Genomic DNA, 25,149 nt, shown 5'->3' on the forward strand with positions numbered 1-25,149 from the left:
AACAACAGTAATCAGTGCAAGATTAAAATAAAGAAAAAGGTTGCTGACATTTCCACTAGTAAAAAAAGATTGCCGTGTTTTCAAGTTGTAAGAAATATATATCTTCCACACTTTAATTCCACACGGGTTTTAATATTTAACATATGCATAATGGAACTTGCCAACTGACCAGATAAGTACAGTATTAGCTTGGCCTGGCCATCTGCTTTACCAGTAGTCTTTAGTGTTAACTTTTGGTTATTTTTAATCCTGAAGCTGTACGTATTTATGCTGCTGGTAGTGGTAAATATTTATACTGAGGGTTTTTTAAATAACTATTTTAAAACTGTGAGTTGTTCTGATAGCATGGAGTACAAATATTTGTAATTTATAATATTGACGGCATTAGCCTTATTATGGAGACCAACCAGTAAGTGAGTCCCACAATACATATACCCCACTGTATGGAAAACATAATAGTCCCTAATATATATAAGTTGTTCATCACTGGTTTAGATTATATGTGCAATCATATGTAGATATTGCATTGATTTGTATGTGCCTAGTTTTTTCAAAAGGGTTAATCTTTGGATTGTAGAGGTTCAGCTTCTAAAACGCCCTGAGCACTTTTGCCAATCTGTTGAGAATATACAGATGAATATATAAGCCTGCCTATCCTCCCGTCCAGACTCATGCACCCAGCTGCAGTAAAGAGATAACAGTTCTTCCATGAAATCACAACATTGCTATTATTAAGTTTTGATCCCCGCCTATGCCAGAGAAGGAATAAGGCCTCAGTCCTATGCCCATATACTTGGAAGAAAATCCTGTTGAATTCAGTAGAGCTCTCTTCAAGCACAACAAAAGAGTCACATGGCAAGTTAAAGATGAACACATTTATTACAGCATAAGCATTTATGGCTTAAGAGTCCTGATGTGTTATCTATCCTGAGCTGGCCCCAAAATTATATACAATGGACATATGGGTGTAATGAAGAAAAATGTAAACTGAAAAGGCAAATGGCAATGAAATGCAAAAAGTACGGGCTGTTATCACGACTTACTGCTGTTGGAAACGACCACTGTACTCATTCTGAATACATTTCAGTTTTTCACAGTCTGTATTTTTAAATTTTCCATTCCCATCTTTTTCTCTCTCTACACTTATGTTTATTCCTGCCAACTGAGGCTAACACTTCAGGCAGCTGAAGTGGTCTCTACTCCACAAAAGCTTATGCTAGAATAAATCTGTTATTATTTAAGGTGCTTCAAGATTCTTCAGTGTTTTTGCTGCAAGGCACTGTCTGGAACAACGATAGGACACCTGTGACACTCCGGATGTTGTTGAACTACAACCCCCATAATTCTTGACTCTTGGCTATGCTGGCCAGGGTTGATGGGAGCTGAAGTCCAACAACATCTGGAGTGCTACAGATTCCCCTTCTCCCCTTTGGACATTTCTCAAAGTAAACATGGTAGAGCTGGTCTGTAGGCAGAGCAGGCTAAACATTAAGAACCGGCTTTTGATGAAGAGTGAAAGCACGAGATAAAAGTCTAGAAAGAACCAGTATGTCAGTCAGGCCTGTTGAGAGGAATTAAAGGAGTGTAGTGGGATTTACTTCCATGTAAGCAGATATAGCAGGGGTGGGGAACCCTGATCTAGCTAGTGGGTTGGTGGGTGGTTGCTTCAAGCCTGCTTTCTTCAGGGATTAGTTGCAGGATCAAGTTCCCCATGGGGAACTTGGTCATGCAGCTGATCTTGCTGCATCTCTAACTTGGTTTTTGGACTACAACTCCCATCATCCCTAGCTAGGACCAGTGGTCAGGGATGATGGGAACTGTAGTCCAAAAACAACTGGAGACCCAAGTTTGGAAAGTCCTTCTCTAGCTGCTCCACACCTAATGACACCTGACACCAGGCATTGGGCAAGTGGGCATGGCTTGGGGTAAGTGGCCATTTGGCCTTCTCCAAATTAGGAACTGTGGCAGGCCAAATTTGGTCAGTGGGCTGGAGGCCCCCCCCCCCCCCGGTATATAGGATTACAGCCAAAGTGTCTTGTCCTACTTCGTCAACCACTTCTCTGAAGCAGCACAGACCTGTATTTTCCACATTTCTGTCTTCAGCCATGACAGAAGCCTCTTTTGCCATTGAGTAGTATGTAAACAAATAAATCTCTATTATGGGTATTGGAGCAACCCTCTTTTTTCTTTACAAGCAGTTCTGCTTTCTGTGCTGAACCTTCTAGTAGAATTCTGGTGACCAGCGTTCTCATCGTCCACAAAGCACTACTCCTGGAGGCAATGAAGTAGCTGAGCACAGAAAGGTTTATTTCAAAACAATCCACTTTTGAGTTTAGTGAGTGAGTGAAGGAAGGGAAGGACCTTGCCTGTAATGGAACAACCCGCCCACCCTTTTCTCCTTTCTTAAAAGTGTCTTAGCAGATGGGCGGCTGTGGGGGGGGGGGCTGGCTAAAGAGTTCATAAAATCCTATCAGAAAGTCATCTTCACCTAGAACTCAGAAATTTTATAGCTTCTTTTTATGTCTTCCTCCACTATGGGAACTAATTTCCTGAGGAATTGCAGGCATTTCCAATTTGTTTGAAAGATCTAGAATCTGTGTGTACATGTCTGAATCAGGAGAGACAACACAGAGGACTGAAGTTAACTCATGCAACAGGTGACCTGTGGGAAGGATGAAATTATATTATGGGTTTTGCTGTTGTTCATCTTAAACCTGGGTGTCAAAACAGAGCTGTTTCTTTGCTATAACAAGTGAATAATGCTTTCTTTTGTAGGTACAAGTCTCACCATATTGCTTATATGTAGAGGAAAAGCAAAAAATAAAATAAAAAATCATCTGCATAACTGCTTTCTCTGTGGAAACTTTAATATTTTGAACGACCCACAGTAAAGAAGCACATCTAGCAGTGCAGTCTGATCTGCTAAATCTCATTATCAGCTGGTTGCACAATACCCCTCTTTGATGAAGATTGTTATACCTTCTCTGTTGGAAAAACTTGTTTTTCTGGTCTCTCTTCCTTCTGAACCAGCTGTTGTCTGTGTTTACTTGATCCTGCCCCATCTTCAAAAAAAGAAGTTGTCTAATTTTGATATTTGTGGTTGACAATCCATACCTTGTGGCATTAAAAGACAGACCTCTGAATGCCAGTTGCTGAGGAACACAAGTATACCACTTGTGGGCATCTGGTTGTCTACTGTGAGAACACATTACTAGATGGAAAGATGCAACAAGGTTCTTCTCGTGTTATATATTTGCATGACCTTAACCTTTAGGCCAAACACACGAAAGCTACTTTGGCAGGGAAACCACAAATCTCAACAAGTGGATCTGAGAGAGCTTGTTAATGGAAGCTAATACATCTTTGGGAGCCGCCCATCCTTGCTAGAAAAGGCTCCTTGGATGTGTTTGTAAGTGGGCAGCTTCGCCAAGTCCCTCAGGGAGGCTACAGTCGGCTTACAAACTGGTGTGTATATGATGAAGTTTTACCACACACAATAAATTTTGCAACCTATGACCAGACTTCAGGGGGTAACAGTGGGTTTACTGAAACTAATGTTTGCATTTATTTTAAATATAACTATTGGCCAATCTCCGATTTTTTGTGGGGTAGGAAAGGGAAAATGGAACAGGGAAAGCTATTGCATACTTTGCAGTAATGAAACATGCATAAGACCCTTAACTAACTATATCTAACACAGAATTTGCCTTTTTGCTGCTGCCACATGTTGAATTGGTCTTTTCCTCATTATTTTCGTCACCACTCTCTTGATGTTACTGGTATTCACTTGGCCAATCGAGACGCAGAGCTCGGGGGTAGCTTCCTCATGCCAGTTGCCAACACCTGCTTTCTCACATCCTCAAAAATAACTGGCTGAGACTCCAGGTTCGTCATCAGCATGGACTGCAACTCACTCAAGTTCATGGAACTTTTCTCACTCAAGTTCAACCTCTCCAATGGCTCCTGCCATTAAAATGAATTCCCAGGTGATTATTTCCACAGTTCTCAAACCTGCCTGGGGTCTGTGCTGGCATGGATGCATGGGAGGCCTGCATCTTCATAGCTGTGATGGTTAAAAAAAAAAAGGTAAAGGACACCTGACAGTTAACTCAGGGGTTGCGGAGCTCATCTTGCTTTACAAGCCAAGGGAGCCGGCATTTGTCTGCAGTTTTTCCAGGTCACGACTAAGCTGCTTCAGGCGCAACAGAACACCAAAACCAGAGCAGCGCATGGAAATGCCATCTACCTTCCCGCTGGAGCGGTACCTATTTCTCTACTTGCATTTTTTGGCATGCTTTTGAACTGCTAGATTGGCAGAAGCTGGGACCGAGCAACGGGAGCTCACCCCGTCATGCCAATCGGCAGGCCCAAGTGGCTCAGTGGTTTAGACCACAGCGCCACCCGCGTCCTGCTAGTTGTGGTGGTAGGTGGTGGCAGTGTACATCCAGTGATGCTGGTTGAGCACATTGAGATACAACTGGGTGAACATGCCTTTGCCTGGCCCCCCAACGGAAAAGGACCCGCCTCCTCCCAGCAGCATGTTCAGGATGGCAAAGGGGATAAAGTCTTCCTCCAGCTCAGGTTTCCAGCCCAATCATGATGTGGGTCAACTCTAAGATGGGGGTGGGCCCCAAACTCACACCTCCAGCTCAAAGCGGACTGCCATGTGCAACATCTCAATCTCCTCATCCGATAATCTGGGCTGTAGCCCAGACGGACAACAGTGTCCAGGCCTCTGGCATCGGCTGAAATGGCGTACATGGTGGTGTCCCTTGACACCTGACAATCATAGATGTCGCCATGCTGCTCCAAAGTGAGGAGGATCATGTCCTTACTGCCAAACTGAGCTGTAGAAGAAAAGGCAAGCTTTTCGAGAAAGCGTGAAATGTCACTGGTATGTTTTGCTTCATATCTTGAGCCTTAATTTATAAGAATCCCAACTGTGCAGAACTGTCCAAATATGTTCTGAGAAGCTACCTGCATCCTGTTCACCAGGGTGATCACTTTGGTTTCAAAGTTCTCTTGGCCATCAATGGTGGCAAAGACTGGCTTTGGCACTCCAGGGAGAGGAGCTGCCAGGGGAATGCTGGGATAGCTTCCACCACTGTGTATTTCCTGTATGCAACTAGTCCAAACCTCCATGCGGAGCTCCAGATGCCCTGACTGACCACCTTGGCCGCCATATTGGCTTCCCCTCACGGCAAGGGTGGAGAGGTGTGAGTCATGCAAGGCAAATGTGGATTGGCCAGTTGAGGACAACAGTGTGGATTGGCCAGTGGCTGGCTTAAGGGGCAGAGCTGAAGTCAGCTGATTCAAGAGAAGAGGGAGGAGGTGAGAGTAAAAAGGAAGGGAGAATAAAGTCCCCACTTGACACTTCCAGATCTCTTTCTATAGCTTTTCTAATTCCCAGTAGCAGATCTTTCCCAAATCACATGCAAGTTAATGGGATGCTAAAAGGACTAGATTGGATGCCAAGAAATCCCTTCTAGAATACTTCACTCCTAAGGGAAGCATACTTTGAGCCTTCTTTAAAGCTCCATCAGTGTGGAATAGCTGTAGTTAGATAAATTGAATAGATTCTTCTCCCTCTCACTGGAAGCAAAGCTCCATTCCATTCTCTATTACATTTGTACAATTACCATACGACTGTTGTTGGTTCAGGGTTAGCAGCATGGTACAGGAAGGTGTGGGGAATTGCTCTCATTGCATCAGAGTTATAATAGTGCACTTGCACCCCAGCATAATTTCTGCTGGGAAGGTCTGGTGGCACAATTTTACTCATGCTCAAGTTCAGATGAACTAACAGCCTTGGGGTCAGAAAGCAATTTTCTCCAGGTCACACTGGGTGGCGGAGGGATGGCTCCTTCTGTAGCCTTTGGCTTGATTAATTGGGGGTTATCTGCACTCTGGAGGAAGCTTGCTTTGCAAAAGCTGGCAGTGAAAAGAAGCAGAACCAAATATTTTTTAGTCAAAGCCTTGTCGGCAGGGGTGGGTGGGATCTCTAGGTTTTCTTTTTCAGCACATGTGCTAAAAATGTGTTTTAGGAGATGAGACTGACATGCAGAGAGCCCATGAAAATTCAAACCCGAGACCAATCCCCTTTCTCAAAGCAGAGTCATCCTCCAGTGCAGCTAGGAGAAAGAGGGAGAGAAGTTGGCTGGCTTTTAAAAATAACTTGCTTTCAATGGGGAATTTCTAGAATACAACAGTTGGAAAGGAGGACCTGCCTCATTCTCCATAAGCGCCAAATTTGGCTAGCATCTGTGTCAAACAGCAGAAAGAACATGCTGTATTGGAGGAGAATAAACAGTGTTTATGCTAATTTCCTATCCGAATTGTTTTGTATCTGACAGAACCCATTAGTCTGAAGAATGAGATAAAGACAGATAATAACAAACTGAGCCAATCACTAGTTGCCTAATCCAATAAAAGTCACCTCCGTCTCCCTTTCAGAATTTTCACTACCAAGCAAAACAAATGCAGTCACTGCACTCTCCGGCAGACTGCACAGATTAATGTCCTGTACTGGGAGTGATGGAGAAGTGATTCCTTCATTGGCCATAAGAATGGACCATAAGCAATAAACATATTATAAAAACTGGACCCACCCAGCATGAAGAACAGCCTGCTTCATTTCCTCCAAACCAATAAATTTCCAATAAACTTACATTTTCCCCTGCGTGAAATGGAAGAGCCACAGGACTCAGTTTTAGTGGATCTAACCATGTTGCATCCTGTTTGTCTTTTCTGGCATTTTCCCTCCTTAGCTATACCCCTTGCTAAGCACATCTGCCAACTGTGGTCCTATTCATGTGACATAGTCATCACTTCATGACTGGAATGACTTGCATTTGTGAAAGAGCCATCATAAATGAACCAACACTGATTGAGGTTTCATATCACAGCAGAAAAATAATATTTCCTACACTGAGGTAGTTCACATGTTGAGATACAAATTGAGTGTTGAGTAATTAGTTGGTGTGCATGATGTGTGAACTAATAAACCAGTGGCTTCTATTTGAAGAGCATACTGAACTGTTTTCAGTCTCATATTTCAGGACAGAACAAACCAGACAATATATTCTCTCACACAGGGAGAGTACCTGCATAGGGCTAGTACCTGTGTTGTAGTATTTATGTGTACATCATGTTTTAATTTCTGTTTTATCTTATTAATTCTGATCCCTATGGCATGTAGCTTGGTTCCCTTGTTTGAGTCAGAGATATCTGCTTAGCAGGAACCATTCTGGGTTATGTTTACTTTCTGCTTGTGTGGTATACCATGGTCTGGATAGTGTTGGGCATTAGTGGTTTTCTCTTAAATTGGCACTTGAACTTGTGAACTCCATTTCAAATGGACGGACAGAACTTGCTTCAAAATGGTCTCATGTCCTCCAGAGATATTCACATCCCCCAAAAGTGTGTTTATATGATGGAGTCAACTTGGCTTAACAGTAAATCTTCTATGTCAGGGAACCCTAGTTTTGAGAGGAGGGTTAGGAAAGAATTTTCATGGTCCTCATCAAGCATTCCCCGGAATTATTTTTATAGAATGCAATGCTATTAAGCCAGTACAAAACCAATAAATGTCTGTAGGGCAGACTGGTATGCAGGCTTGGAGTGTGGGGGTGGGGGTGGGGTATTTTAGATCAGCCACAATCAATAGAGCAGACATGGTTCTGATATCCAAGGTTTTCAATAACGATCATAAGCAAAATCCCTACACCATTCTAACTTCTGGGGGTGAGATGGGGAGAGAATATCAGTTACAGAAATGTGCATGTGTGAAATTGAGGAAATCAGATGAAATTGTAGAAGGCAGAAGAAGGTAGGTGTGCCAACGCTAATGTTTTATGGAAAGAGACAGCAAGTCTTTAAAAGCTATAGGTTCCTCGAAGATCTTTCCATCCTGACAATGCAACAATGGGAAAAGACACATACTCTTTCCAGAACAATTGTAGCAGTGCTGGCTGGGCATCAAGGATTTCCAAGTGCTCACAGAAAACTCGTAGGCAAGTCAGCGTCATTCCACTAAATGCTGAACTTCCTTTCAATTTTAGGTATTAGAATAGACTACTTTGCTTGATTGAGAAGTTATAGGATCCGGTTTGGTTCCAGTTATGAAGGCAAGTGAAAATAATAAAATAAAATAAAATTTAAATTTCAAATACTTGTTTCCCAAAGATGGTCCAGAAAGACAGCTTTCCCTTTTCAAGGCAAAACAGGTCCAATATTGCAGTATAATTCATTCCTCTTGTATGGAATAATGACAGAGGAACATACAAGGCATTCCCGGGCCTCTAGATAACAGAAAATAGGACAACTATTTTTCAGGCGCAGGTACCAGAGAATAGGGACTGTCCCAATATATTTATATCCGTGTCCTCATTTGCCCCTGTCCAAATATGGAGCCCAGGGAGCCCATCTGGAGCTGGTTTGAGATCTCCCTGTGTTGGTTCTGCCTTTGGTTGTGTCTTAGACAGCTTGTGTTCAAGAGTAAGTCATAAACACCATCTTCTAATGGTCCCGTGGGCAGTGTTTTGACAAACATCTCCCTCCTACTCAGGGACAACACAGCTCATGCAGCTGCTCCTCTTGCCTCTGGTCTTCTGCTTTTGTCTTTGCCTTTTAATAAAATACTTATTTGGATTGTTCCCCTTTGCATTTCCCTTGCTATTTGTATAATGAGGGCAGACACTCGGGAAATATCTCCTTGCCTAAGGAGAGCTCTGTATTCCCCAGAGAATGAGACAGTCTATTGAGGCTTAATGTCCCAGGAGGCATATTCTTTTTGTAAATGCCTTCAACAGTCACCATCAACATTGCTCTGCCATGCGGTTCTCCACTTTATTTAATATGCAGAGCTTACCACAGCTGGTTGTGTGCTTTAATTAACACCAGCTGATTTTGATCCTAATATACTAATGAAACAATGCCTTTAAAAAAAAAAAAGCTTTTGAAGTTCGCATTTTACCATATCCATCTAAGTTTGGAACCAGCTATTGTAGTTCCGTTTAGCAAAGTACACTGAGTTAGTTCAAAAATCTCTGAACTACACCTGAAAGTAGTTTCCATAATTTCCAGGTGAACTATATATGAATTAAGTTCATTCTGGGGTAGAATGTTGATTGATTTTTAGTTCATCTTCAAATTCATTCACTTACTGTACATGTGTTGTTTACTCTTTAGACTCTTTTGGCCTTTAAAAATTATAATTGTTAGGGGAACTTAAGTAAACAGTTCACATTCCACTGTGTGTATGTTTTGATGTTTCCTCGGGCTTTTGAAGAATATTTTAAACTTCAACACAGCAGCTTGTAACATTCTGAATGCTGGGGGGGGGGGAATGCAAATGATTTTTTGGATGAACTGTGAACTAAACATGTTCATTTTGTAAAGGGGTGAATATGAACTAGAATTAGTTCCTTCTTTGATACCTTGAACTAGAATTATGTAGTTATTTTTAAAAAATGAACTTTCCAGTCTCTGGGCATAACTGACTGAACTGTTCAGAAAGGTAAAAAAGTTAATGTACTTTCCATGAGCTTAAAACTGGAAATTTAGTATCTACATAGGCCCATTACTAGAAAATTTTGAAAAGGTAACATTCATACAAATAAATGGAAGAAAGAATGCCCTCAAATGGTTTTGATATTTTCGCATTACCTAGACAGCTAAAGCTCTGTACACATTTACCTCATAATAGTTGATGTGTTTGTTCTTCAGTGAGATCAGCAAAGGTATTTTCATATTAGCTCGACAGCTGAAAACACTTAATGGTTTATCTCATGGGCTTACCTCATAATAAAAGTCAACACTCTAGTATAAAGCCATCCAAGTTGACTTCAGATAACAGCCAGAAATGAGTATTCATAGTTAGAATTACACAGAAACGTGGCTTCAAGCCAGATATGCACACACACACAGAGTGATAGGCTCTGCACAGTGTGCATGGTTGAACACTGCGAGGCAAAGCAGGTCCATGGCTCACAGGTTAAGAACACCTGCTCTAAGGCAAGCACAGGGTACAACTTCCAGCATTCATGCTAGCCAGGGCCACACACACCCCTCCCACAGGAGGCTTATTTTGATCAGAATCGAGTACACACTTCTGGTAAATGAGCCACCATAGAAGCAAGAGGGCTGTGAAAATTTGGGTCCAGGGCCTTTCAGATTCGCCTACCCATGCACTATCTGAAACCAGTGGGGTGCATTTGTTGCCATATGTGATTTTTTCCAGCTCTCCTGCCTCACTGTTCATTCTCCTTGCTGTTCCCAGAGTGTATGAAATCACTTTGAAGTCAACTGTATGCCTATGCAGAGGTGGCTGCAGCTGATGGTTCTCTGATCTTGCAATATTTTGTAATCTTTCCAGAAGGCTCCCTCCCCCACTCCAGTCCTTTAAGGTTTCTTTCTTTCTTTTTCTATTTAGTTTTAGGTCCTGTGATTTAAAGCAGCTTTGTCAAGGGTTGGGCCAATATGTAGTAACCATGGAAATCTAGACAATATGAAAGTGGCAAAGAGCCACCGTCTCTTTATCCTCCCTATAAGTCCTGTGTCAAATGGAACTCAGCCAGCCCAGAGCTAATCAAGGAGTCAGAGAGTTTCCCAAAACCAAAGAGTTTCAATAGTGAGGTATGCAGAGGGTAAACCGAGGACACATTTTGCAGCTGAACTTCTGAGTTTCATAGGTTTCTTTCGTTTATTTAGTTTTTGGGTCAGTTTAAGCCAGATTCTGGACGTTAATGTCGTTGTTTTGTGTGTGAAGTATGTGCTCTGTGTGCCAGACCACATGCCCTGGAACCAGTAACTCATAAAAATGTCTTCCATTTTAAAGGTAATGGCAGTTATTCTGTAAATGGGGTGATGCTTAAAAGAGCTTCAGGCTGCTGCTATTACCTCAGAGAAGGTAAAGATGAGGAGGACTGATCCTGGATAACCACATATCATAGGGTGAAACAACTTGCTAGACAGTTTCTCAGTTATTTCTCTGGCCACCTGCAATCCTTTCACCACCTGCTCCTTGAAATTCACATCCCCAAGGCTTAGGAATTTCTTTTCCTAATTCAGAAGCTGAACAGACCTTGCCTTAACTTCCTTCACAATGTAGGGCTCTCCCCCCCTTTGCAGTTCAACTGTTAGCTTTAACTACCCTCAAGTTCTTCCCTTTAAAACAATTTCTCCCTGGTTTCCACGACAACTGCTCAGGCTTTTTGGTTATTCATATTATTCTGTCAGGCTAGCATTTGAATAGTCAGAAGCATCGTGGGAAATGAAACATTTAAACCTTTATATCCCTATTAAGAGCTTCCCAGATGATAATGCTTCCCCATTCCTGTAGGACAAAATATCTATTAGCCCATGTCCATCACCAGGGGGGTGACAACTACTATGGGGTGGGGATTCCTAAGCCTTGCTGAAGGGGGAGAGCTGCTCTTGTGTCAACCATCTTTGGGGAGGGAGGGATGAGAAACACCCTAAAACATTCAAAGGTTTGTGCTCCAGCACTAGAGAGTGCCAGAACACAGAACAAAAATGAAAGATTTAGGAAATGGAGGGGCATTGTTGTAAAGAGAGATGGAAGCTTTCCTTGTGTTCAGCACTTTCTGATTTTTAAAAGGCAACATGAACACTGCTAATGCTGGATGATAAAACATCCCCCCCCCAGCCTAATAAACCCACAGTACTGTTTGGTGACTTTTAGGAGGGGCTGGGAGGCGAGGTCCAAGCTTCCAACCAAATGGTCCTCCACTTCTCTTTTTATTTGTTTTATTTGCTTTTCGCCCAAATTTCTATAGTGGTTTAAAACATTTAAGGCAACAACAAAAAGCTCTAAAAATGATAGCATAAACCAAAAACAACAGTGCAGCAATCCTAATAAAAACAGGGTCAGCACAACGGTTCATTCCCCAAAGGCTGACTGAAGCAAGTTTCTACTTGTCTGTAAAAATTGGGCACACAAATACATAGATTTAGACAAATGGACACAAAATGCATATTAATTTCCATGCATACAGGGTTGTTGGTTGTTGTTTAAAAAAACAACCACCCCACAATGTATGTGGAAATGGGGAGAACCCAACTTAAGACTGAATAAATGAGAAACTGATAGAAACCAAAAGCAACAGATTCACCTACCCCTCCCCAGGGGGCTATCTGGAATGCAGAAACTGAGGGTGGGGGTTAAGCATCTATTTTTGTGCCACTTCTCTGCTTTAAATTCCCCTCTTGCAAAGCTGTTTTTCTTCTTAAGACTGGCCTAGGGCTCAAGTTCCATGGGGCTTATTCCCAGGTGTTTGCGGAAAGGACGGCAGCTGTAGCCATGACCAAATTTAGTTAGATTATATCATGTATATATTTTACAGAGCATATCCTGCTTTTTCATTTAATTAAATATTCAGCAAAAAGGAGCAATTACCATAGCAACATTTTCCTTCCAAAACCCATAATGGGAGACCATGCAGCTGAAAATGCATACCACACACTTAAAACTTGCAGATTTGCACACTGCAAACATCAGAATTTCCACATGCAAGAGGAAGTCATTTAAGCAATTTGCACATTCTCATACTTTTGTAATACTCTATTATCTCATAAATAAAGAGACCTTCCTTTGTTCAGCTGGGTTCATCTCCATCCCACTGAAGTGTTGGCAGTGGTTCATGCCACCTCCAGATCTCTAGCTATAAATTCCTGACAGTAATCCCACGCTATGCAAATGTATAAACTGAAAATCCACTTTATATTATTTTTAAGCACAGTCCTTGGAACGGAACAGTACAAGTAAAATTGCTAAAGGGGGAGACACACATTCTCCACTGCTTGAATAGCAATCATTCAGTTTCATGAAGTTTCGTGTATGTTAACATTCAAGCTAAGGTTAAATATGTGTACATTTTGGAAAGCTGGCAGGTTTCTAAGGACTGAAAATGAAACAGAATGACAGTAGTACTTTGAGGACATCACAGTTGCAAATAGATTGGTTGATTTAGTGCCCACACAGTGTCTCTGTCACTAGATGAATCCCTGTATGAATGACACTTGAAGGACACCACCTTTCCCCATCTAAGTGGAGCAGCTAGGTATGGGCCAATGTTATTTGAAAGTCCTGGAGGCAGGTAGACCTTTGAGTGGCAAGAAGCAGGTAGAGGATGTGAAAGAAATTGGATTTATGTGTAGTGATGGGGCATTTGGGCAGGCAAAAGGAGGGAACTGTGTAGGATGCAGATTTTGGAATTTCTCAAGATGTCTGATAATCATTAGCTAGTGTACTGCATTGTGTGACATGGATAAATTTATCAAAATAACAAAAAGCACATTAAATCTCATCTCCCAAATCTCTAGTTTTGCTGTCCTTTTCTAAGCCTTTTCTAGCTCTGTGATATTCTTTTCTCTTTATTTTAAGTGAGACAACCAGGACTGTGCAATGGATTCCAAATGCAATTGCACCATAGATTGGTATGGTAGCATTATGATCTTGGTAGTTTTATTTTCAATTCTGTTTTTAATGCTCCCTAATATGGAATTTGGTGTGGGGCGACATCCACAACAACATGAAGAACTGGAGAAAATTGCCTCCCCTTCTTTCATGCTAGAGAACACCTCTGCTGGATTAAAAGCTATTCAGCGAGCAGAATGGCAGCAATGCATGTCACTCATGGGCAGTTAAGCTTTTTCTGATAGATGTGAGTAGAACCAATATGTATGAAGGAGGGTATGTTAGGGTTTTTGTTCTTAAAAGAGGTGCAGCCGGGGGGGCGGAAACAGTCTTTGGATCATGGATAATCCAACACTGCCCTAAAAGATCTGATATGGGCAGTGCTATTTTTCTAGAAAAAGAGGTGCCGGAACTCACTATGAACACCTCCCTTGTTCTCTTATAATGGCAATGGCGACCACCTGAGAGGCACCAGAACTTTTTTTTTCCCCCAGCTGAAAAAAAAGCCCTGGATATGGCAGCAGTGAACTTAAGTGTGGGGTCTAATGCAGTGTTTCATGCTGTACCTCCACCTGTGTTCAACCTGTGTATTTATAAAGATAAACACTCGGATTGTGAAATGCCAGTGAGCCTCAGCGATCTGGCTCCAATGGAAACCGTTTCCCAAACAATCCTAATGAAAGGAGGAGACTAAGAAGGGCTCTGTGTGACTGGCCAAAGTGAAGGTGGGTGATGTTGACCAGAGACATAGAAGCTTTGGGTTATACTGCTAAAAATGTCTCAGGACTGCTGAAACAGAATGCATTTGAGCAAGACATGGCCAGCCAATTCAGCTGCAACGGCCTCCCCACTAAATATGGACAAGGCCTTTTCATTCTTTCCCTAACATGTGAATCAATAACAAGCAATGGCAGGGGACAAATATTCACAGAAAAGTTACAGGTGAATTAAAAACCATGTAGGATGCAAAAAAGAAATACTTTATCCAGCCCTGTGAAGGCACTCAAGTTGCACATTCAGGACTTTAACCTAGCATGCTTTGACTATCAAAGCTGTTGTTCACACCGTCAGATCAATATTGTGCAGGAATGATTGAATGAATTCTAAGTGTGATTAAAGTCCCCTCCTTCTTCTGCAGGGACCGGCTGCAGACTGACATTCAAATCAACTTGGCACAGCAAGTCTGCAGGGATACGTTTGTGTGGTGTTAAATTGGCCTTTGGTGTTGTGCACTTTCTGCTGTTCCAGACCCTCCTGACAGGTGTAATAGCTCTGTGGAATAAATACAGTCCTCATGAAAGAGGGAGACAAAGATTGCAATATTAAAAAGAGAGCTTGCAGCCTGTTCCTTAGCCGCAGCTGAAATGGGAGATGTACAAACCAACTAATCAAACACTGGCATAGCTGTCGGCTTCTCTGCCCCACCCCCACCCCCACCCCCACCGCCCTGCAATGCACCAGGCAAACCACCTGCCTTTTAAAATAGTTTACAAGCACAACGCGAACCTTCAAGTCTTCATCTGTTCATTCACCACCTTTAATCTTGCCGATTGCCGATGTTGTTTTTACTTGTTTTAGCAGTGGGCTTTTTATAATGAACGACAGGTTATGAATGCTTAACTAAGCAATTCAAAGTGTGGGTGGGGGAACTGTATTTTCCTATGTCCTGCTGGATTTGTAGTCCTACAGCAAAAAAAGCTGGCAGGAGGCCTGGGGAGTTCACTCTGTTCTCAGAGATTTTTTAAAGTTTTGTTCCCATTGGATCTGTCCCCCATCACCCTCCAGTAAGCCTCCTTTTCTACCTGACACTGGAAGTTCCACTTCAGAGGATCACTGGTTGAAGATCCTTCCAGACCCTCATGATGAGGGTTTGTAAGGCTGGATCACTCCCTCTGCAGGCAAAGATTTCTCTACTGCCTTGCAGGGAACTTAGGATTGCAACTTTAAATAAATAAGTATTCATGCAGGGGGCAACATGTATTTTTTTTAAAATCAGTTCTACCTCCTCCAACCCACTTTGGATTGCTCTGTTAAACATTTCTACCCCACCTTTTCCTCACAACTAGATACCAGCTTACTTGAAGGATTGCCTCGTTCCCTCTGTGCTTGACAGCTTCTTTCTGCGGAACTTGTATTTCTATAGGTGCCATATAGTGTTTGTTCCACATCTGTGAGGAGTTGATTTGTTAGTGTGCCAGCATTTACGCTTTGCGACTCCCTGTTGGAAGTGCAACAGTCCATGTGGAACTTAAGTGTTAACTGTTAAAATCAGCTAGCCAAGAGGGGAGCAGATGTAGGTGCTGCTAGCAACCAGGGTGTGTGTGCCCTGATTGGCTGTGTAGCTCTGAGAGGTTTTTTCCTCTGTACATTTGGCTGAATATCTCCCTGCTAGGGAGGGCATTCCCTGAAAGAGGACAAGACCTCTCCTTTTCTTTCTCCTCAAATTATACATGTTTTTGTTCAGTTTCCTCAGTAAAGTGTTATCAGGACCCTTTTCCTCTCTGTGTTATTTAAGAGACTTTGCTAACATATTCTATCCACTCTGCCACTTCTCATTTCAAGGAAGGAAAATGAACCTCAAAACCATATTTCTCCAATGGAAACAAGCTGTTTCAACTGAAGATGTCAGAGAATTCAACTGAAAACAGAAGCAGGGATGGAAATTGCTGATGTTCGCTTATTTGTCCCATGTCCAGAACAGATATCAACCCAGCAAATACTATTGGTGTTTTTTGTTGCTGTAGCTTTCGGTCCACAAATGATATGTAACTGCTTGCTTTTCTCCCCATCCTCTATTTGCATTGCATTTCCTTTGCAGTGAAATGAATGGGGCAGAATAATGTAATGACAACATAACTTACACAATTTATGTAATCAATTACATAAATTATGGACGTTATATAATTTTGCCACAGAGGACAGAGACACAAAAAGCAGTTTTGGGCAGAATATGAATTGTAGTGGAACAGAAACAGGGCTGCATGAGATGAATACAGAACAAAACGTGATGTCTTCTTACACCTCTAGTTTTAACTTTGTGCCACTGTCAAGATGCCCTTGAAATGTTAAGCTAGTTTTGAAGGAGGTGCTTTCCCATGGGTTCCTCTGATGCCTCTAGTTCAAAGACCCACAAACACATGGGAAGGGTACTGCATGTGTGGCAGCAAGATCTTTAAGTCATTAAAGAACGGTTGTGGGAAGCACAGACAGAAAGCACCCCTGAGGGCACGACTGTCATATTTGAAACACACCACAACTGAGAAGGTTTCCAATCTTCCTGCCATCTCAGATGCTCTGAACTGAAGACAAATGCTTGCTTTAAGAACAGTTTAGCGGCAGTTAAACACTAAATAAATTTGAGTGGAAACTCACCAAGGCGACTGCATTGCTGATCTTCAGCAGTCATGATCTCTGCTGCCAAGAGTGTTCCACAAAGCTCTGGCATCTGCTTGAAACAATGTCATCACTGCAACTCTTATCTAGGATGGTGGTTTCTCACTAGGATGACACATCAACATGACACAGCCCAAGAAATCAGTGTTGCGCTAAGAAAGATGAGCAATGAATTATTGTGAAGGGAAGATAAATGGGCAGCATGTAACTGAGGAACTACTTGACAACAAGGTAGCTGATGATATGGAGATACTTGTATATAGTGCAAAAGGCTTTCTGGGTAGCCATAAATTGATAAAACCAGAATTACAGGAGAAATTGGCACTTGCAAAGCACATTTAGGGCTAGCTGATTCACTTCGCTTATGTGGATTTTAAGACGTTATGCATGCGGCGAATATTTTTTCTTCTACCAAGCCTTAGAGATGCTTGTCTGCATATGCTTTCTGCCTGTAACAAGATTTATATATAACCTGGAGGATGCTGTGAGCTGATCTAGATTTAGATGCAAATCTTTAGCTTTGATTTTGGTGCCGGGAGTTTGTGTAGGTGACCTTAAAGGAACTTCCAGCTCTATGGTTTCATTCTACCAATAGGAAAATGCATACTATTCATCCTACATATTAGCATAGCATATTACAGAGAGGTGCCTTAACCATAAATATTTCTCACTAGCTTTTGAAAAAAGGTAAATTTATTATGTTGGGTGTTGTGTTGGTACGAGGTTGAGACTTTACTGTGTGGGTTTTACCAGCCGATTGTCATTGTAAACACACTGCATGTTTGGAACACATCATCACTATGATGTCAGTCTGGTGCTTTGAGTTCAGTTTCAGCATGTGACCATCTAACGAGTTTTCATATTACAAAGGTAGCATCAAAATCCCCAGAACACAGGGGAGAAATTCATGTGGCTTGACCCACCCTCTTGGAAACTGGGGTGACACTGGTGTAGGAAACAGCTGCAGCTGGGACCACCTCCCATAAGGCCTCGGGCCTCTGACATTAACTTTGTGGCAGAGGAAGGAACCACACTGCAGCAACTCCCTGGCCACAAAAGGTAACCGGCGAATGAGACTCAAGGAAGCATGCCTAATGCCAAAAGGAGAAGACTACGCTAGCCACCACAGGCAGAAAGAATGTAAACTGCTCTGCAATGCTTCAGTATTATAAGTTCTTTTATTATTATTTGCCATTTGTGCAGCGAGTAAAGTACAAAGGCCAGCATCCAGTGTTTAACGAATAAAAGGTCAATGAGAAACACAGACTTAGACTGCAGACATGCAAGTCCCAACAGCAAAGAATGAGTTATGCGAGCCTTGCCACGCGAAAGCACTCAAATACTATTAACAAAACGGCACAGACCTTTTTTTTTTTTACCAACCTGAACTTCACATTGTTGACAATGAAGCCTCAATTTACATTGCACCACTCGTGTTGAAAAATCTTGTACTAAACTTTCAAGCATTGTCTATAAATATTTCCTCAAAGAGATATGTGGCCATAGTGAGGCCTTTCAGCCTTTTTGGTGCATTTGCTTCTGGCAACTACATTTTTAAAAAGTGTTGCTTTCCAGAGGTAGAGAGGATCTTTATTTATTTCTGCTCAGGAGAGCCTCTCTTACCAACTACATTTGAAGCTGCAATTCTATACCCATTTACCCAAGAGGAAACACTGAACTCCCAAAGTGTTGACTTCTGTCTGCACATGTATAGGATTATGCTCTAAATTCCTCTTCTGTCGGGAGACGGATATAGAATCATAGAATTGTAGAGCTGGAAGGGGGACCCCAAGTCCAATCCCCTGCAATGAGGGAATCTTAACTAAAGCATATATGAGATGGCCACCCAGCCTCTGTATAGAAACCTCCAAGGAAGGAGAGTCCACCACCTCCCGAGGGAGTCCACCCCACTGACAAACACCTCTTGCTGTCAGAAAACTCTGCCTGATGTTTAGCTGGAGTCTTTCTTCCTAGTATGCTCTGTGAAAAGCGTTGACCAGTGGAAGGTTTTAGGGGCAGATGCAGCTCATGGAACAGTTTGGTTAGTGAGCTCTCGCTGCACTCTGCCAAGCTGTAATGAAAATGTGGTAAAGATTTTCCTTACAGTTGTAAGGAAAATAAATTTGTTTTCAAAAATGATGTGAGATATGCACTTCACACTGTTGCTCTCCAGGGTTTGCATGAATGCCCTGTGTCCACGACCCAGAGTTGTAAAAAGTCCTTACTGTTACTTTAGAATAACTTTATTGCAGAACCTGACCACTTGAGGAGTCCAATTCTGCCCCCCAGATCTCTATTTAGAACAGAGGTGGCCAGTTTGGTGGTTTGCAAAGTGCAGGAGGCCAGATTAGCAATTTTCTGCTCCCCAATGGTGTTACTAAAAATGGATATTCCACAATTTATTGTGACATCTACTATTTGGCTATATGAAAAACTAAGCCTGACAATATTCTCTCCAAGCTGTGAAGCCTTTCCTGCTCAATAGATGTTGACCACTCCCAGACCCTAGACCACTGACTAGAGACTGGTGATCCCTGAGACTACGGTGGTTGGACATCCTGCTTCTGTGACGCAAGGGGCCTTGGGCATGCTTTGCAGATTGCATGCTACTTCACTGGCTCTGGTTTGTTCCCCCAAGTGATCCTGAGTTGTTTGTGCAGTTGGACTGGCTCTGACTCAGCCATTCCTCTTACCTGATGCTCTCCTATTCCAATCCTACCATTCACCAATCCCTGTCTTCCTCATTTACTGTAAAATTCAAGCCCAGTGCCAAATAAATATTAAATAAAAGGAGTCCATCTAGTCATTGCTCCTGGAAGGAGTATGATGAAGTTCTGCCATTTCTTCTTGATGTGAAGAAAACCAGGTGGTGCTATTAAGATGTACCTGCAAACACCTGAGCAGCAAGAATTTTTTTGAACGAAGGGAGACTATTTTTGTTTTTTATTGATGTGGTTTTGTACTTTAGCAGCACTGAGTTAAATCAGTTTGTTTTAACAATTTTTATAGCCCTAGTTGACCGCCATTGTCCCAAACACTTCTTGTCCGTAATGTGATGATTAAAATTCCACAGAACTCTCTGATTTGTTAATTCCACAGAACTCTCTGATTCAAAATATTTGCATGTGTGTGTTAAGTTTTCCACTCTTTTGAAGATGTGGCTTTATGATACAGCTAGATATGCAAACAATTTCCCCACTGATTTCCAAAAATCAGAGACAGAGCAGACTTCAATAATGCTGCCACAGGAAAGACACTTAACATAGTAACATACATAATTACATGTGTAGAAGAGTCGTGGAGAAATGTATCATATATAGTGTTATGGGCAGAGGCAGGTATCAGGAAGGAGTGGGACAATAAATCAATATCCCTTTTCTTTTTAAAGAGAAAATAAAAGTATCCTGGATGCACTGTTCATGTAAATGGCCAATCTCTTGACACTGAGATGTCTTCCGTATAGCAGCAAATATTGTTTTCCTCTTTCACGTTCAGTCCAATTTAGGCTTTTCTTTTCCTTCTTCCATACCTGAGCACAAACAGAAAACAATTTTTGAAACACCTGAGGAAACCGGAAGGCACTGCACCCTTATGCTTCTTCTGCAAAATTTTGGGAGGAATTTAACGTTGTACATCCTAAGGTGATCATTCTATCAGGGTATAAGCATTTGGGTTTGCCAAGCAGAATAATTCCCCCTCCCTCCATGCCCTGTTCCAAGGCTTCTCCTCACCCTCCCCCAGGCCAATTTTGGACTGTGTGCAAGGGAGTGGGGAGGGAAAGAGCCCCATTGTGCAGATCTGCTGCTGCTGAGACTCATTTGCCAAACCCTGCCCTTTGTTTCTCCTTTGGTGCCTTCCCAATGCATGATAATAGGCAGCAGAATGCTGACAAAATGGGACCAGACTAACCAAATAATCTGCAACCATACTGGCTTTTAACTGTTAAATAATAGCTTGTCTGATATATTTCTTCCACATTTGAAGCTCCTCCGCCTCATTCCTTGTTGAATAATGGTGAAAATCATTCTTCATGATGTCTATTTACTTATGAGCATGTATTGTATTCATGGTTACAAAACAATGTCTATGCTGGGATAAGCAACAAAATATTTCAGGTTCTCCAAGTCTTATTATTAACTGCTGATGGGTAGGTTTGGGGGCATCCTTTTAAAGCCATTAAGTGTAATATGCATTTATGCCCACACAAAAATGTCCAGATTCTTATACCAGCTGTCTGTGACACCAGTCCACAGTCATCCTTGATTTCAAAGACCTCAAACACACCAATAACTTGGATCTGTAATTGTAACAATATATCTGTATTAGCTCATTATAATGAGACCCATGAATTAAAGTGCTGCAAGCAGCTTGGAAAGTTCAGCCGTTGCCTGAGTAGTATTCCATTGGTCGATTTCTTGCAGTTAATCCTAGCAATGGTTACTCAGAAGTAAATCCCAACGATTTCAAGGGGCTTATTCCCAGTAAGGTCACACCCGCTATGTGGCCATAGTATAGAGACTTAACTCCACTAAGACTTCCATCCTTTAGATTCAATGGGACTTATTTCAGAGCAGACCTGCAGTTGGTATGTACTAACTTGACTGTGGCAGTCTTAGCTTTTAGATTGCCAACATTTTGCAAGGTTTATTGATTTCAATACAACATCCCAAAGTGATAAAGGATCATTGCCCCAGTCTCTCCTTCCTTACCAAAATTATACAAATAATTTTGCTTCTAGAGGTGCAGTTCTGAGGTGCCCATCTCCTGCCCATTCTCTACTACTAGAGACACAGCCCTCCTTCCCCTTTCAGATCTGATGGCACAATCTTCTCTAAGTTCAGCAATACCCACGCAAATGCCTCGACTCTGTGAGGGGGAATGGGTGCTTCTGATCTTGCACAACTTCTGCTCAATCTCAGAGACACCAGAAGTTAACTTTCCTACACAACCATTCTTCAAATGACCTCCCCCCCAAATGTTATTAGTATGGTAGGTGCACAGGTGTCTCTGGGTGCATTTGGCCTTTAATATTAATTTTATTTTAAAGTAATGTGGCCAAAGAAAACCCACAATCCATAGAGGAACACTGAAGCACAGCAAGGACAAAACATAGCCTGGAAATAGTCACCAGGTTGTTGTTTTTTCAGAGAGCTGAAGACACTTTGAAAGAAGGATCACTGCTTCTGGAGTGTACTACTCATTTTTGTTGGAGATAAAAACAACAGTTCTTACTATTCCAAAACCTGCAAAACCTATTTAACCGTCAGGCAAAATAAAGAGTGTGAAAATCATGGGAAGCAAAACCTCACTCAAAACCACTTTCTTTAAAATGGTTCTTTAAAAAGGATTCTTTATAACTATTGCCTGGCTCCAGCCTTCAAAAACCAAAATCAATTCCCAGAAACAACCAGAACAGAACAAAACCCCACCACAGATTCAACATATTGTAAACTGTAGGTGCGATAGAGGGAAATGTGGCAAGCAGCAAACATGTCGCTGAAGTCACCACAGGAACCAGAGACAGCAGATGATAATGGGTTAAAAAAAATTGCAAAATTTCCCCGTCTTATTATCCTTAAGCAAAATCTACAGGCAGCAACACTTACCTCATCTATGAAAAAGATCCAGGTATTGTCAACAGCATCCTTTACTGTGTTTCTCATTCTTTTTGAGCAATCCAGGCAGTGAAAGCCCAGCATAAGTAACTTGCAAGGCACAGAGAAGGGGGCTTGGATGGGGCTGTGAGAGGTGCTGCCTGCTTGTGTGTCCATGCGCTTGTTCAGGTGTGTAGGGGGGGGTGCAGGTTCTGTTGAACCCCCTTGGGATTCTCCATGTGCAGGCATTGCACTCACAGTGTAACTCATTCATGGCCATTGATTGTGTTTTTCTGGCAATGGAAACATTCGTCTCTTTCAAACGCTTGTTCCTGGGCAAAGTTCTATTCTTAGCTTCTGGCAAAAGTTTTGTTCTTTTGTCTGTTTAGCTAATTTGGACCAAACCACCCTGCCAAACACCTCCGATCTATTCTGAAAGTGTTTCTTTTGGAAGTTTCCAGTGCTGCTGCATATCCCTAAAAAGAAATTTCTTATCTTTCTTTTCAATAGGACAGGGGTCTAGAGGGTGGGCAGAGATGAGAAGGAACCTCTCAAAAGGAAACCTGACCATAAATCGCAGTACTTTTCAAATGGAAAATCTGCTTGGCTCAGATTTCTTATCATGGGCTTCTTTGAAAAACACACCCATATCTGCCCAAATTACAGTAGAGGGGCAAAAGCGTCTGGTAGTGGCGATTTTGTTGAAAGACAGAGTAATGAAGCAATTTGGTTTGGACATCGCCAATAGTCTACATACAATGGGCTGGGTGTTGCTGACAAACCAAAAATAATTTGATAGTCAGTCAAAGGTTTAAGAAAACAAAACAATGGCTCAGCTCCAGAAACGCATATTGGCTTTGGATACAGTGCTGATGCCAATTCTGGTCTCCTGTGTCCTCTCTGCTGCTGGAGGAAACTTTTCCAGTGGTTTCAAGCTGTAGTGTTTCATTTTTCTTCATAAAAGAGGCTCTATCCTTTCTTGAGAAGCATTTTACTGCTGATGGATCAAATACGCTGGCAGAAATTATGTTATCTTCAGATCTGTGGGCTGACTCTGGCCCATAGAATGGGAAGATTTTTCTTTGCCTACCATGTTTGTGGTTTAGTTTGGAAAAAGTAACTGCAAATTATTTTGTCAGTAGTGGTGTGTTTTTTAAAAAATGTAACTCTTAAAGGAAGAGAGGGGGAAACCTTTCAGACTTGTAAATGCCTTTTTCTTTCCACCCCAACCTTTATTATAGGATGGCATAAGCTCATTGTATAATTTTGTGATATGTGGTGTACTTGTCAAACCTTTTTAAGAACATCCAATTTAGATCTTATCTGGATCACAACAGGCACATCCTCAATCACCTTTGCAGAACTTATTGGGACTAGGAGTATCACCCAATGGTGCTGTTTCATTCATGGAATGATCTTTGATCCAGCAGAGGCTTCCATGAATAGAAGTGGTGGTGGAAGGTGATTTTTGCTAATTACCCCTTTAACTCCCTAGAAATTTCTGGATTTATGTATTTATTTGTTGTCATCTGATGCGCTCAGCTAAATGTCCAAAACCAGGCAATGATAATCACTCACACCCACACACCCAGTCTCAAATTAAGCCCAAAAGTACATCAATGCATGAGTGTGCAAGCAACTTCATGTACTGATTTCAATGCAATCATTTTGTGTGGAAAGGAGTTTGCATGAAACTGCAGCAATGGGAAATAACTGTATGCTACCAGATTAGATTGAAATGATAGAAAATTTATGGGGGGTTTTTCTGACAAAGTAACATTGTATGGAATAACCACCATGTGACAGAATTTAAACACCTCTCCACATGAAAAGGACATGGTGGAGAACTTTACAATGTCCATGGCAATATGTGAATCAGTCCTTGTTTCATAGTTACATCAGTGCTTCTCAAATAATACTCACATTTTTGTGTATCCCAGATGCAGTTGTTTAGGATCTCACCCAGCAAGTAGAAGATGTTAATTATTGCAGTTACAGTAGCAAAGAAGATAATTTTAGCACCTGAGCCAAGGTACTCCAAGAGAGGGTACACCCAAACCCCTGTTACATGATAAATCCAACAGACCCTAATATAAATACAGAGAGAAATCAGAAGTTTTCTTTAAATAAATAAAATTATACAATAGCAAGAACTTTTTTTCTATGAGCAGAATCCTATGTCTATTTAGAAGTAAACTCTATTGATTATGTTTAGTGAGATTTTGCTATACATCTACGAAACATCCACCCACCCTTTTTGAATGGTTTTGAAAAAAAGATATAAATGTGGCTTACCATTATGCAAATGGCAACTGGGCTGTAGTGTTAATAACACTAACAATGGGTTGGCTCCAAAGGTTCCTTTCTTCTGACTGAGGGATTCTTGCAGCAATGGATGGATTCCCACCCCCCCAACCCCCAAAAGAAGGAGGAAACCTTTGGTCTCATCCCAGCATTTGCAACTATTGTAACACTTTTTGATTCCTAATTGTTATTTATGATTAATTGTTAAATACAGATAGCCATAAACCTAGGTGTATTCAGAGTTGCAACGTATCTGTCTATTTATATGCTGGGCTTGTCCACTGTGGATTTGCTGTTGGTCATATAGGCAAGTTTTCCACAATGCGCAAATCACAATTCTCTCTCACTTTTTAGCCAGAATTTTCCCATTCTGCAGATAAGAATGACATTGGCATTCACTGCTAGTGTGGAAGCTCCTCG

At 41.7% G+C, this 25,149-nt stretch overlaps 1 protein-coding gene and 1 pseudogene across 2 annotated transcripts in view; both read right to left on the reverse strand.

Moving 5' to 3' along the window:
* Nucleotides 1-3,748: 3,748 nt before the first annotated feature.
* Nucleotides 3,749-8,054, reverse strand: LOC307213222 (mitochondrial-processing peptidase subunit alpha pseudogene; annotated as a pseudogene). Its single transcript has one exon. The product of its transcript is annotated as a mitochondrial-processing peptidase subunit alpha pseudogene (transcript).
* Nucleotides 8,055-17,990: 9,936 nt separating this feature from the next.
* Nucleotides 17,991-25,149, reverse strand: part of AIG1 (androgen induced 1) — a 74,442-nt gene continuing 67,283 nt past the window's right edge. The window contains exons 5-6 of the mRNA XM_079970977.1: nucleotides 24,349-24,512; nucleotides 17,991-20,360 (exon numbers count right to left, since the gene is read on the reverse strand). Of these exons, the coding sequence (XP_079827103.1) occupies nucleotides 20,323-20,360; nucleotides 24,349-24,512 (202 nt within the window). The 3' untranslated portion in view covers nucleotides 17,991-20,322. The remainder of the gene's footprint in view (nucleotides 20,361-24,348; nucleotides 24,513-25,149) is intronic.

This window comes from Podarcis cretensis (assembly GCF_951804945.1).
Source record: "Podarcis cretensis genome assembly, chromosome: 3".
In the NCBI taxonomy this organism is placed as follows: domain Eukaryota; kingdom Metazoa; phylum Chordata; class Lepidosauria; order Squamata; family Lacertidae; genus Podarcis; species Podarcis cretensis.